General features: G+C 37.2%; 1 protein-coding gene across 1 annotated transcript in view; it reads right to left on the minus strand.

Moving 5' to 3' along the window:
• The window catches only part of NGR-A30 (neuropeptide receptor A30), an 83,245-nt gene that overhangs the window by 19,284 nt on the left and 48,596 nt on the right, over positions 1–15,365 (minus strand). Inside the window, exons 2-7 of the mRNA XM_073084778.1 lie at positions 13,509–13,642; positions 8,851–8,986; positions 6,513–6,616; positions 3,019–3,112; positions 2,338–2,433; positions 1,874–2,056 (exon numbers count right to left, since the gene is read on the minus strand). Coding sequence (XP_072940879.1) covers positions 1,874–2,056; positions 2,338–2,433; positions 3,019–3,112; positions 6,513–6,616; positions 8,851–8,986; positions 13,509–13,613 — 718 coding nt within the window. The 5' untranslated portion in view covers positions 13,614–13,642. The remainder of the gene's footprint in view (positions 1–1,873; positions 2,057–2,337; positions 2,434–3,018; positions 3,113–6,512; positions 6,617–8,850; positions 8,987–13,508; positions 13,643–15,365) is intronic.

A 15,365-nucleotide genomic window follows, 5' to 3' on the forward strand; every position in this document is an offset into this window, starting at 1 on the left:
GGAACCAACGCAAGTCAGTCGAGTCACGTTGGGTTTAATTTGTTACATTTTTTTCCGTTTTCACTTTTTCTGTTCATCAATTTACCGTATATCCTCAACGTATCGTGGCCCCAAAATAACCCTTGCGCCGACAAACGAAAGTAGACCTTATAACTTTCAACCTTTGAATGAACTTCAGAGAAAATTAAATTTCAATTTAATTATTTTAAGGCTTCGTAAGGATTAATCTCGTGAACGACTGATTGACTTTTTATTTGAAAGTTTCCTAGATTTATTTATATCCTGTCTGAAATTAACTTATCTTTTTATTTTAGGGCTTGATATCGGCTAAATGGGACAGGGCGACCCTTCTAAATAACTGTTTTACCGTGTTGCCTATATTAGCTCGTTGAAATAAATCGGAGTTGTTTACGTAAATCGTTTTACCATATTTTAATGGATTAATTCGTGTAAAATAAAAATTAATTAACCATAAATGTACTTTTTGAAATAATTTTATTACTTGAAATGGTTTTTGATCTGCATTTAGTTTTGCTCATATTTCACATAGAAGCATCTTCACTCTAACTATGGGGTTGTTAAACTTCCGAAGTATTAAATTAAATGTGCAGTTTGTCGAACACGATTTTGTTTTTTTTTTTTACTTTATTAAGATTACGGCAATATGAACCTGTACTTAAATTGCATATTAATTCTAGGTATAAGTTCCTAGCGTAATGCCCTGTTAAAATTAATTGAGTCTCGATAGCGCTGCGCAAACAACTAACAATCAGAGTTTTCTTGTTTTGCAAACGCGACAGTAAAAATGTTTTAATAAGCTTAGATAACGGTTCGATTGCATTATATATGTAGGTACAGAATGTTTACTTCTTTTTTAAACTATTGAATTTATAGTACGCCGTAGCTAACGGATATCGCCACTAACCACGGCACGAACTCACGTTATATTTACTTACTAAAATGGGACAATACAAATGACCGATTCGTTATACTAAAAATTGTCCGTGATTTCAACATGGTAGTGTTCTTATTCCCGGATAAAAAATGAAAACACGCTGTTTTAAACAAAAATGGCAGCTGCATCCAATAAAATCATCATTTGCTCGTTATGGTATGTCATAAAAATTATTCTACTATTAGTTCGTTTCCAAAAACTAAAATGGTCAACCAAAATAGCCTGGTCGCAGCGGCCCGCTTGCCAAGCTGCTCTTTTGCCGTATCGTGATCACGATCACGCCTTAGCACGCGGATATCGTGAGTGCGGGCACCACAAACAACGACACGAACATGCTAGTTATATTTACTCTACAGATAATACAAAGAGCTTTGCTCTTATAATTTAAAGATTGTTCCTGACTGCCTCATAAAAACGGAGATATTATGTTTTATTTAACGCTTTAAGATGATTGTATTATAAAAAAAAATCAGATGCTCGCATAGGTCTGCCTAATGTGATACTCGTACATTTTATAACGTAATCTTCCGTTCTTTCGCTTCCAAAACGAGTATGGTCAACTTACATTGCCTGGTCGCTGCAGCGCGTTTGCCGAGCACGCGCCTGCTCTTCTGGCGTATCGTGATCACGATCACGCCGTAACACGCGGATATCGTGAGTGCGGGCGCCACGAATAACGACACGAACACGCTCGTCATATTTACTTACCTATACCGGAATATACGAAGAGTTGTTCTCTTACAATTAAAAGAGTGATCATGACTGTGACGTAAAAAAATCAGACGTGCTTTTTTAAAAGTGAATGATTGCTACTATTCTAAAAATTATCAGATGCTCTCATAGGTCAGCCCAATGTGATACATTTTATAACGTAATCTACAGTTCTTTCGCTTCCAAAAACGAGTATGGTCAACTTACATTGTCTGGTCGCTGCAGCGCGTTTGCCGAGCACGCGCCTACTCTTCTGGCGTATCGTGATCACGATCACGCCGTAACACGCGGATATCGTGAGTGCGGGCGCCACGAACAGCGACACGAACACGCTCGTCATCCATATTCGCCATTGCGTTTCGTTGATACTCGACCAGCATTGTAGGGTTCCTGGATAACATAAAATGAGACAAATTTTATGTTACAAACACTTTATTATTATAGTTTAGTAGTGTTGTTGTGTAACTAATTTGCAATATCGTTATCGTGTGTTGTTACACCGATAATTATTTGGTTCATCTCAGATATCAGCAATCAACCCTAACATTTTAGTTCTTCCTGAGGTCAGCCAATAATATAAGTATTTCTACCTATTTTAGGGTTAGGTATTTTAAGGTAGAGGAGAGTCCTCAATATTTGAAAATAAAACTATTTTTGAAATGATAAATTACCTTCAATGTCTGCTTCGTCGAAGAGAAAAAGCATCGGCACGCAAAACATGAAGCTGACAAACCACGCGCCCACGATGAGTGCTCGCGCGCGACGCCCTGTGCACAAAAACTGGTTCAATCCGGTTGTAATGTACATAAACATATTGCATCAAAAAGAACGAAGTGCGTTCTCAAATTTTAACAACACACGCAGTATTGTAACACTACACGAAATTTTTTGCCGTGTTCTTTCATTATGGCTTTGTTATTGTTAGTAATTTACATACACGCGTAAAAATCACATACTCTCACAAAGACAAAGAAAAACGAAGAAACGAACGAACGAATATGAAGAACGAAGAATAATTCGAGTACACGTTTATCATCATAACAAGTTCTTCTTCTTTAATATATAAACTTAGAGCTAACGAACACTGTTGTCAAACTTTCACGTTAACTGGTCGATTTTACAGCCATGATACCCACAATATTATTTTATCATATTTTTTTAATAGTTTTCGCACATTGTTTGTACATCAAAATACATACCATTTTGCAGTACACTTTTCATGCTCAAGCAAACAATATTTCGTCCTGGTCACCTGGTACTTTTAATAATTATTTTATTATCGCTTCGTTTACAAATTATATTGTATTTTGTATTTTGTGTTATATTTATTACGGTTTTATTTGTATACTTACAACTTCCAGTGAAGTTCATGGGATGTGTGATGGCGTCACACCGGTCCACACTGAGCGCCACCAACACATACGTCGAAGAATACGTGACTACACCCTAAAATATTTTGAAAATATTATTAATTATAAATATTCAATATAACATTTAGATAAACATAAATAAAAATAAATAAACTATATCGGTATCCGGCGGTGTCACTAGACTAGACTAGGTTCTGGTTCAAATCCAGCTCGAAGGACCACAAATAAGTATAGGTTGAGACGTGAACCAATACAATATTTAGATAGAAATTATAGCCCATACGTTGACATAACGAATTCATTAATTAAACTTATATCAATATACCTTAAATGGTGTTTAAATCATATTCTGAGAGTGATTGACAGATATACACGCGTGACCGATAGCGACAGGCTTCATTATACGCACTGAACGAAATGCATCAATACAGCGCAAACTGCCGATGCTACAGAATGTACATAGCACGTATAGTGACTACGAGTATATTCGCATTCATCAATACCATAATACTACGACCACAATTTTAAAGTTATTTTATAATTCAAAATAAAATAATAATTGATATACTCAGATACAATATAAAATCGGCAGATATAAGGCCGCATATTTTTATGTATTGTCTGCAGAGAATATAATCCCTTCCTTTCAGGAAGAAAACGCAAGGGAAAATATCGGAGATGTAACATATTCGTTTGATTACACACTGCTTTAAGGTTGACTGGAGGAGAATGTTTTTAGCATTTAGGTGACCTTTTGATCCTTTATTATATTGTAAGGTTCAAAGAAAAAATATAAACACTTCATAAATCGAGGACCTATCCTTTTTGAAATCGATTGGAAAAGTAAGATTTGAACTTCATATTACCAGATAATACCTATATACTATTGAAGATGGTAGAAACATAAGTGGTTTGACTATTCCGTCACATATATTTCAGCTTACTAAAAGCTGCTTTGTTTTGATTTTATTTTAAGGTTAAAGTAAAGACTCATTACAACTTTGTCTTAAAAACTAGCAATGCTTTTGGGGCCGATGTTAGATATGACTCCTATCTTTTTTTAGTTGATTAGAGATTTACATTCCCGGCATTTTGTATAACATTGAAATAGCAACCGAGAAGACCATCACAATGTTTTGCCACTCTTCAAGTTTAAGTTGGTAGCTGTTGTGGCGGTAACTCTCGCGGGTTAGATCATGCTAACTTTACCACCCTTCAAAGACTGCAAAGGTTTTTGACACAAAAATAATCTCCATAGACGTTCTATTGAAAATCAGGAACAACAAGCTTTGCCAGAAAGCTTTTACTTGTATCCATATTAAATTACGAACGTGTCTGGCTCTTTGCATGAACATAGAGATTTTCGCCGAACGTCGGATAAAGGCCAAAATTCTAAGGTACAGAACATAAGTCGATTAGTAAGGTATATCAGGATTTTGGGTTAAGGCCAGTGCTTCCTGAGGTTAGCAAACGAACGTGTTATTCAAGAATCCTGTAGTTAAAGATTTGTAAATTGCATTGTTAACAATTTTGTAATACAATATAATTATACCTATATAACAGACCCGCGGTAGCCCGACAGTCGTTTACACGGTATTTTTGTAAAAATCATAGTTACTAAATATTTCAATAGTAATTACGCGGACTTCCTTTTCTGAAACGTTCAAACTGGACTCATAAATTAGCAGAAATAAACGGCGTCGAAAGTCATCATTTATTTTGAAATAGTTACTAATATCCATGAACACGAATAACTAATTAATTATCTTGTGCGTACTTGAAAGAAGAATAATCATTTGCGATAGAAGTAACCCTAATCCGCTAAAGCACACACACGCACAAACACAGATACACACGCATGCACTTACGCACACACCCATACATCAAATCTAACGACAAAACCTCATCACATTCTGTCGCAGATTACAAAATCTGTAGTAATATTAAAAGCATTCTAAAGTCTGCATGAGCACATTAGGCATTCCAACGTACCCGTAACCACATTTAGCGCGCCAAATCTAAACGTAATCATGTTACCAGCTTGCTACTTTTATTAGATTAGCAAAAAAGCTGAGGACTTTTCGCAACGTAATTGTTTCTATTTTTCCCTCGAGTAAACTTAATTCTGAGAATTTGCCTCACGGCCGTACGTTGTGTAAGAATGCCAGCCGAATTCCGACTGAGATTCGCGGTGAGCTGATGACGCGTCCATTTAGGGCTTTGTCTTCTTGCGTTGTTTTATATTTTGAAATTGTAAATGTGAAGTTGGCGTATTATCGTAAGAAAAAAATGAAACGCACGCACACACGCACGATTGTACAGACGCACGTATACTTACATGTACAAGCATATACACGCATACACACACAATTACAATCTAAGGACAAAACATCAGCGTATGCTGTGGTAGATTACAAAATTTGTAGTAGAATACAAGAAATCATTTACACGAGGATATTAGCCTAACCACATTTATTGCTCTAAATTTAAACGTGATTACATCAGCTTGCTACTTTTATTAGATTAGCAAAAAGCTGAGGATTTTTTCGCAACGGAATTTTTTCTATTTTTCTCTCGAGTAAACTTAATTTCGAGAATTTGCCTCAGGGCCGTACGATGTGTAAGAATGCCAGCTGAATTCCGACCGAGATTCGCGTCGACCTGATGACGCGTCTATTTGAGACATTGTCATCTTGCTTTGTTTGTATATTGTTATCGTAAATATGACGTTAGTATTTAATTGTAAAGAAATAAAAATCTTACAAACTTGTAATAGATTCACTGATGCACACACCCACGCACGGACACACACATGCGCACATCAAATTTAAGAACATAATATGAGCTCATTCTGTCGCAGACTTTTGTTACATTAGCAAAAAAGCTCAAGATTTTTTCGCAACGGAATTGTTTCTATTTTTCCCTCGAGTAAAGTTAATTCCGAGAATTTACCTCACGGACGTACGTTGTGTAAGAATGCCAGCCGAATTCCGACCGAGATTCGCGTCGACCTGATGACGCGTCCATTTAAGGCTTTGTTTTCTTACGTCCATTTATATTTTGAAATCTTAAATGTGATGCTGAAGTTATTTTAATACACGTACGTCACGTGAAAATACTTAAGGTTAGAACTTTTTACGTTTTTTATTAATATTTTTAAGTAGCAAACGAGCGTGCGGTTCACGTGAAAGTAAGTGGCTTTTGTCGGTCACCCACTATCTAACCACAATCTACCCCCTGAATAGATTAAGTGTTCAATTTGTGGTCATATCTGTACCTTTATACGTTGTTAGCCCTGAGGGCTAAGTGGAAACGCTTCGGTTATGCATGTCTCCCTTACCCCACCCTTCAAACCAAAGCAGAGCAGCGCTGAAATAGGTGTAGTGGTAGTACCTCCGGAGTCGAGCCACAAAGAGTTCTACCACTATTAAGATGAGATTTGGGTATGTGTATTTAGTAATGTATTATATTCTTACCTGTAAATACTTCATTAGCTTGCAGGCAACCGACCCCGCGAACCATGAAATAGTGATGCGCTGTATCAAATCAGGAAGGACGCTTATTAATCCTACCCATAAATCTGTAACAATAAAACTAAGTTAATGCAACACACCACAATGCTTCTCTACTGGAAGACTTTATAGGGCAGTATCCACTGGTACCTCAGAATAATTATAAAGAGAGTATAGTCCGTGTAAAACTGCTAGTCCGCTCTGAATACTCCGGTTGCGTTCCTTTGGAGATCCCGGAGCCCTCAACGCAGCGCAGAGGACGGCCACCGGGGAGGTTTTAGTGCGGTAAAAATCCCACATAACTCGGCGTCGCTCCCACGTTGTCGGGTACCTTTTGAAGGTTTCCCCCTCGACAAAAAAAAAAAAGTCCGCTCTTAATGTAAAAATGAATCGCGTCGCCATAGCAAATTGTACGACTACACCTGCTCGCAACAACTTTAGAGCGGACTAGCAGTTTGGCGCGGACTATACCTTAGAATAATTATAAAGTATAGAGCGAGCTTACTCAGGTACGAACAGTAGGCACAAGTGAGAACATTATTACTATACTTAACGTGCGAGCAGTCATAATTCCAGTTTAAGTGGAGTAAGTTAGCTAGTTTCGTTGTTTAAGTAGTAAACTTTGTAATTTTGGTAAAATATACTGTAAAATCTGGTAGTACATTATATTTTATAATCATTCAAACTAGTTTTAAACAGCTAAACTATGTCTGCTAAGCTAAATTATTCGTACTAAGGTGTTAGCAGTACGAAGGGATTTCCTGCACAAATATGGGTAATTCACACGGTAATATCCTATGTCAAAGCAAAATATTATTGATTTTTAATACGAAAATCGAACATTAAGCGTGGACCGTGAAACGTGGACTTTTGGGTTATTTTGACAACTGCTGAGTAAAAACAAAATATATACTTTGAACGTAATTTTTGTACTACCCTCGCGGTTGAATCTGGTTTCTCAAAGAGTGTCTGATGATCGAAATCCCGGCATGCATCTCTGATTTTTAGTCATACTTATTCAAATTTAATATCACTTCCTGATACAGTGAAACTTCGCGAGAAATCCTATACCCATGAAAGTTCTAAAAAAGCTCTTAGAGGAGTTTTAAGTGTATTATTTCACACTTGGGCAAGGCGGCGACCTCTCTTACTCTGAGGGAGCTGAACCAAGCAGTAAGACAGTAATAGATTGACGATGATAATGCTGTCAGTAAAATTAAATCGATGTATATACACTGTACACACAAAATACTCGTTTATATTGAAGCGTACGTTACAACGCATAATTAACAGCAACATGCTTTCAATAACGCTCACTCCGGCCATTGCATATCGGATTACGGATCCACTGCATACATCTTTACGACAGACACGCCTTCAAATTGATTACCATAATCTCTAACGCGTATAGTTGGCTGTCACGTGTAACTAATGGCGCCATTGTTTCCCGCCCGAGAAAATAACTCTATTTCTATGCTGGGGTTCAAAATAAGATCGTGGTTAACCCATATTGTCCCACTGCTGGGCACGGGTCTCCTTTCAAAGTGAGAATGGTTTATGCCATAGTCTACCTCGCTGTTGGAGTGTGGATTAGTAGACTTCACACCATCGAGAACAATGCTTTAAAACTCTTAGGAGTGCAGGTTTCTTCACGATAATTTCCTTCACAGATTAAGCAAGTGATAATTAATTTCTAATACACAAATACTCGGGAAATTGATACGCCGAGTTTCTAACCACTAGGCTATCGATCTATCTAATATCTAATATTGAGCCATTCTGGTATATGTATAATTTGAATCTTATAAACGGTTCGTTGAACATTTCATTTTCATGAAATTTACTATGCTGGGGGTTTCAGGGGTGATAAATCTATATAGCTAGGATTCATCTTTAGAAAACGTCGTTTTAAAAAAGTACTAGCAAGGCTCGGTAATCCAAGTACAGCTATTTCATTTACGGTAACAGTAACTTTACAGTAACTTGAGGGCTCTACAATATAAAACAAAATAATTATAATAAGTACAGTACCCTTAGTATGAGTTTTTACGTTTTTACAAAAATGACTGTTTTCGTTTTTGTTTACGTATTTCCCATACGATTTCAATCAGTTTTGATACAATTAGCTAAGGGCGCTGATTGGAAATGTATGGGCAAATACGTAAACAAAAACCAAAACAGTATTTTTTGTAAAAACGTAAAATCTCATACTAAGGATACTGGTTACTTTAATATTATGCTGTTACATTAATGAAGCAATATTATAGGTCCTATTAAATATAACGTAAGTGCATCGTCTTACCAGCGATAGCCAGTTGCATGATGAAGAAGTTCATCCGACTCTTTCTGGACTTGGTGAGCAGCAGCGCCAGTACGACGGTGGCGTTGCCGGCCACGATCGCGACCAGCAATGCCCATAGCACCGCCAGTTGCGCTGTCTGTTGATGAAAACATTTCAGTATTAGTAATTATATATTATTTCTTGAAAGTGGTAGAACCCTTTGTGGTTCGACTCCGGCGGCACCACCGCATATTTGCACCTCGCAGCGTTTAACAGCAGTGTTAAACGCTGCTGTGTTCTGGTTTGAAGGGTGCCGTAAGGAATACATACTTTTCTGATGCGTTCCAGCTAAGTCCTCAGAGGTAGCGGTAGAGAATGTGCATAGATATTTTGCTAAGTAATTATTATGTTAATAAATCACAATCAATTCCAAAAGAAGTGAACAATACATAAATACCTAAATAAATGTAATATCCCTATAAACTAATGTAATACGCGTAATATACTCTTTACGGTAATTTAAAACAATTTGCGTGTAAAATTATTGTAATAGGTTACCGAGGGAAGTGTTTTTACGTAAAAGCATACTATAAATCCACCCACATCCGCTCACAATGTGCTACGGTCCAATCCTCCTGGAAGGGAATGGTGAGATTTATCGATATTAGTGAAATATCGATTGTAATGTCAAAAGTATCGATATCCATGTCGATATCATATTGTCTGTGATTTAAAATGCTACTTGGACATAGAAATCTATGTATCGAATCATAGATAATTATTCTATTTTTTTGTTTTCACAAATAATGAGTTAATAAAATATTGAACATTATTTCAAAATTATACAATTATAGGGTCCAAATGTAAATTAAGAATACATAAAAATATGTATTCTTAAATATATAAAAGTATACATATAAAAATACATTATAAAAAGCCCATATTAGGTATAAAAATGTGTATATTGGGTGTATAGAATGAATACATTTTTTAAACGGTTTTATTTAGCTCACCCCGTTTGTTTGTTTGGGTCAAATTTAATAATTGAAATTTAACCTCTTCCCGTTAACCGATTGATCTGAAATTTAGCTCTATATTTATTATTTCCTATAATATAATATCATATTTATGGACATTTAAAATATCACTATACTTATATTACTATTTATAGCTTGTGATATTTTAAATATCGATATTTTATCAATGTCGCTCATTCCTAAATGAGCCCTCATCCTCCTGTAATTCAGGTCGGGTACAAAGAATTTAAATAACAAAGTGCCTCTAACAGCTTCGCAGTTGTAAATTATGAGCTAATAAAGGGTCCTTAGCGTTTTAGGGCTGATCCCTATGTCAAATGCTTTTAACGCACGATGCATCGTAAATCTGATACCAGTCGTTTCACATGAGAACCTTATTAAAATTCAGGCTCTTTAATAGTACGTTTGTTAAGATTTTTAGCGATATAAGTGTTTTTTATTTCGTTTATGGTATGTTTCATTTTATTCTTTATTATTTTATCTGATGACTGTCTGATGGTGGTAGAACCCTTTGTGGTTCGACGACGACGACGACGAGTGCTGCTGTGCTGCTAAGCGCTTCTGTGGTCTGGTTTGAAGGGTGTGATGAAGAAAACATACTTATCCGAGGCGTTCCAGCTTAGTCTTCAGGGGTATCTGTGGCTGACCTCAGGTAGGTCATATCTAATTCTATCTGGGGATAATTACGGATCTCCATGGGCGTTCTCGTCCGCTACTCCTATATTATATAAAAAAATACTTATCCGAGTCATTGCACCTAAGTCCTAAGGGATGGCAACGCCTCTAGCTGGTTTCAGGTACGACTAATCTTATCTGGAATTGATTATAGATATCCATGGTTCGCAGTTGTCACTTACCATCGAGTACAGCAAGCTCATTTGCTACTAAAATCTCATAAAAAGTTACTTACTTACTTATATTTTGTTATGAAAAAAACATCACATATGCACCACAAAGAGCCTATAAAAGATAGATAGGTAGATATAATACTCTTTATTGCACACTTACAGTTGAATTTAAATAATAGCAAAATACATACACAGGTCAAACAGTATCAAGCAATAGGCTGTATCAAGTGTCTACTTGTCTGCTTATTGCATATAACCGTACAATGAATCCACTAGGCCCGTAGAATATTGTCTGTTTAATTACGTGCCCACTAGACTAGACAATTAGGAGCTGCTATTAAACCGTTAAATATGATATCATCTGCTCCCGAACATCACTCACCGCGCAATTACTACGAGATTACTCGGGTCTAGACCAATACGTTAGCTGGATTTTACAAGCGCTCTCTTCATAAGTGTCATTGTTTAACGTACTCGTTTAGAATAAGAAGTATGATGATGATGTTCTAGGATACGTATCATTAAGTTTAACTGCTACTAATTATTTATCTATGCTTTTTTCACGAGAGGGAAACCTTCAAAAGGTACCCGACGTAGGAAGCGACACCGGGGTATGTGGGATTTTTACCGCATTAAAACCCCCCGGTGGCCGTCCTCAGCGTTTGAACTCCGAGAATTCCGAGATCTTCCGATGGAACGCTTTTTCATATGCGGCCACACACCGCTGTCCATCCCGGAGTAGCTTGCTGGACGGTTCGAGCTCCCACTCTTGCCGTCCGCAACCCCGGACGCCCCCTTTTAGTCGCCTTTTACGATAGGTAAGGGGGAGGCCCTTTTTCTAGTGCCGGGACTACAGAAACAATATTTTTTTACGTGCTTAAGATTGAAAATTGACAATATGAGGAATTTGATATAGCCAAAGAGAGATCTGAATCAGGTCAGGCGTATGAGGAGAAATGTGATTTTAAAATATGCGCGCAAACTGTCACATAAAACCAGTAGAATTAAAAGTAATTGTTCCCGATGTGCATATTTGTTATTTTGAAAGTCCAACCTTATTCTTTACCACGCAATGTACTGGAGAGTACCGGTATATAATGTGAGACAAACAGAAAAATACCTATATTTTCGTAGTAAACAATTAAATCATACTAGTTTAGGTTTAGACTTAGGTCACGAATGGCAAACATCTAGAAAATACCTAAATGTGCCTGGTTTATAATTCAATACATGAATTCAATGAGTTAAACTCATAAATAGCAGATCCTGACAACTTAAAAGTTAGCAAAATTAATTTAACTTACTTCCTTCATCGTTCTATTAAGGTTCAAATAATAACCGTTATTTAAGGACATTTCGCAATTTCACGCTAATGTACATCCAGGGAGAAAATTAATTGTAAATAGCTGCTGCCTGCAGAACAAGGTTCTGGCGCAAATTGGTTTCATGATTCGATAAACTTAACAAATGGCTGCCAAGACATTGCGTTTTTAGAACGGTGTCAAAATGTTATAAATTATGGAGCTCTAGGGAATAAAGGGTACGTATAATAGGGCTTAGATTTCTTTTTTTGTAATACGGGTATATAATTTATGTATGGCATGCAGTCCATCTGATGGTAACTGGCTACTGCCGCCCATGGACATCTGCAGGTAAGATCGGATTCCTATGTGACGTCGGCCACAGATGCGCCGCTACCCCTGAGGACTAAGCTGGGACGCCTTGGACAAGTATGTCTTCCTTACCATACCCTTGATACCAGAATATAGCAGCGCTTAACACTGCTGTTATTAGGCAGAAATAGGTGTGGCAGTGGTGCCGCCATAGTCAAACTACAGAGGATTCTACCACCTTTAAAATTTAACACAAACATACTACTTTTATACAGAAAGAATAAATAAATGTTCTGAAATAGGTTTCCGTGTACAAGTTAAAAATTCATTTAAGTGGTGGTCTACAGCTTCGCGCTTTTCATTTTTAAAGGCTTGTGATTGTAATCTACCAACTGATGGTGACGCAGCACCCAATCTAAAATGTATAGAAGTTGTTCATTCACTCCTGATGGTCACTTTTAGTTTATTAACAGAGAATATAGAAGCTGTGGTGATGTTAGGTTTTACTAGCGGAGTTAATACTGAGTGATAGGTTAAGTGTCAATGATTCAGTCATAAAATTGTTATCAACCTCGCCTTCACAAAGTCCATTTTCCTGATGCAATTTTTACTACATTTCACTAGATTATTGGATATTGGATGTAAGAACTATTTTAGGTGTATGTTGAGTGTATAAGTAGGTACTGGACGTGGTAAACTTAGCCTAAAGGTAGCATGATTTATGCAAGCATGCTTTTAGCATTAAGTCTGCCTTTTATACCAGTGTTAGTTAAGGTATAATAAAATAAATAAATAAATAAACTTTAATTGATCGTAAAGTTTTGGGATTCATCTCCGGTCTTCTGTTTCTATCTAATAACGCGCTGTGTGAAGTGATGGTGCGTTTAAGTTTGAAGGATGCGATAAAAGAGACAACTTATTCCAGGCGTTGCAACTTAGTCCTCAGTAGCAACCTCTGGTCACACTTGGAATCTTATCTGGGATTGATTATAGATGTCCACGGCCGGCAGTCATGACTTACCGTCAAGTGGACTGCATGTTCACATGCTACTTAGGTTATAAGAAATATACATAAATATTGAATTTAACTACTTATATTACATATTATCTGATAAATAGGAACAGAGAGGAAAATATAGAAGCAAAAGTATGGATAAAGTAAAAATAAAAGAGTTACACACCTGATAGAAATAAAACTTGTTAATGGTGGCATTCTTGGTAAAGTTTGCATACAAGCTGGCGTTCAGGTCCGTGTACACGCTACAGTTGTCGCACTCGGCTTCCATGGTCGTCTTCACATTTTGCTTTCGGGTATCTGAAACAAATAGAAATCTTAGGATATTGGCTCTGTCTTTTTACAAGTATATATTTAACGTGTTAGATGCATGTGAGGGTCAAATCTTGCAAGTTAAATTTCGCCTACCAACCGGTAGCTAATTAGGATGGAATTTTGTATAATCGTTTAGTTAAAAAAACGCATGATTAGATTGGTGATGTCACTTTAATTCCAATATATAGGACGCCCTACTACACCCTTTTATTTATGCACCCCATGATTATAGAATTTGTATAGTATAAACCCCATTGGAATAGAATTAAAGGGTTTTCTGAAAAAAGTACGAAATACCAAGCTCGTTTTAAAATGATCTTAATATAATTTGAATTATTTTAAAAAGTGTACCAATACGCACTTTTCCAACGCGATAAACTATGTACCAAAACCCTTATGAGTCTGACTTAGTGCTCAACATGAAAAGACAAAAATGAATTGACAGGGGTTAAATATGTGAGACCTATATCGGGCAATTGTTATCAGACCTCAGGGGAGAAGGTGGTAGACCCCTTTGTGGTTCGACTCCGGCGGCACCATCACCACACCTATTTCTACCTAATAACAGTAGTGTTAGGCGCTGCTGTGTTCCGGTTTGAAGGGTGTGGTAAGGGAGACAGACTTTTCCGAGGCGTTCCAGCTTAGTCCTCAGGGGTAGCAGAGCATCTGTAGCCGACCTCAGGTAGGAATATCTAATCCTATCTGGGGTTGATTACAGATGTCCATGGGCGGCAGTAGCCACTTACCATCAGGTGGACTGTATGCTCGCCTGCTACTCCTTTATTATAAAAAACAAACCTATATAACACAAATTCGCTTATATTAACTTTAAATTACTATTAAAATAGGCACTTGCCAATCGTCTTAAATTAAGGAGGCTTCATAAGCACCTAAGTTCATTTCTATCTATAAAGCTAGAGACCTTCCTTTGTTTCTCATATTGAGTCGCATAGTTTAAATCATTAAGCTTGATCAACCCTTCTATTGTCGGTATATGAATATGATAATGAAGTGGTAATGATAATGATGTTGATCGACCACGCAATGCAATGCAATGAATGCAAATGAGCAATCTGCATAAGTATTTTATGATAATTATATATTTAGTGATGGCCCATAATTCAAATACTTTAATGATAGTTTGAAAATTTGAAACACACAAAGTTAAATACACAAAACACCGAGACCCAGTTTGGCAAAGGGAGATCTCCCGCCGGGCTAGGTGACCATGCCCCGGGAGCGGCCGTGCTCCATCAGTCTCAGTTCGGAGCTTGTATATATCCAAGATGTTTAGAAAACTTCGACAGCGTGATTCAGCAGCGCCATCTCTTGACGAGTAGCGGGAAGTCGCTACACCCAGAAAAGAAATCTAAATTTTTAAGCTATCTTTCCCACAGAGGATCGAACCCTAAACCCACTGCGTTTTAAAGTGGTATGGCGCCCGCTCTAACATGAGAGTCGTCATTCAGTCAGGGTAGTTTTCTTTCTTTCTTTCTTCAGGGTACTAGCAACTTTTCTGTTTTGGATGGCAAGTAAAGCCATCGGTCCCGGATGTTATTAAGAATTGGCTAGGGACATGAGTTGGGCATTAAAGAGTATCTACCAATTAGCGTTGGAGGTGCTTGATAATGATGGGCGGTTTAGTGCGACTTAACCCCGTGTTGGCCCCACGGCACTGGATACCTTTAAAAGATTTCCTCCTCGTCAA

Source organism: Epargyreus clarus, unplaced genomic scaffold, assembly GCF_041222505.1.
Source record: "Epargyreus clarus isolate Ecla_fem2 unplaced genomic scaffold, WU_Ecla_fem_2.2 ptg000021l, whole genome shotgun sequence".
Classification (NCBI taxonomy): domain Eukaryota; kingdom Metazoa; phylum Arthropoda; class Insecta; order Lepidoptera; family Hesperiidae; genus Epargyreus; species Epargyreus clarus.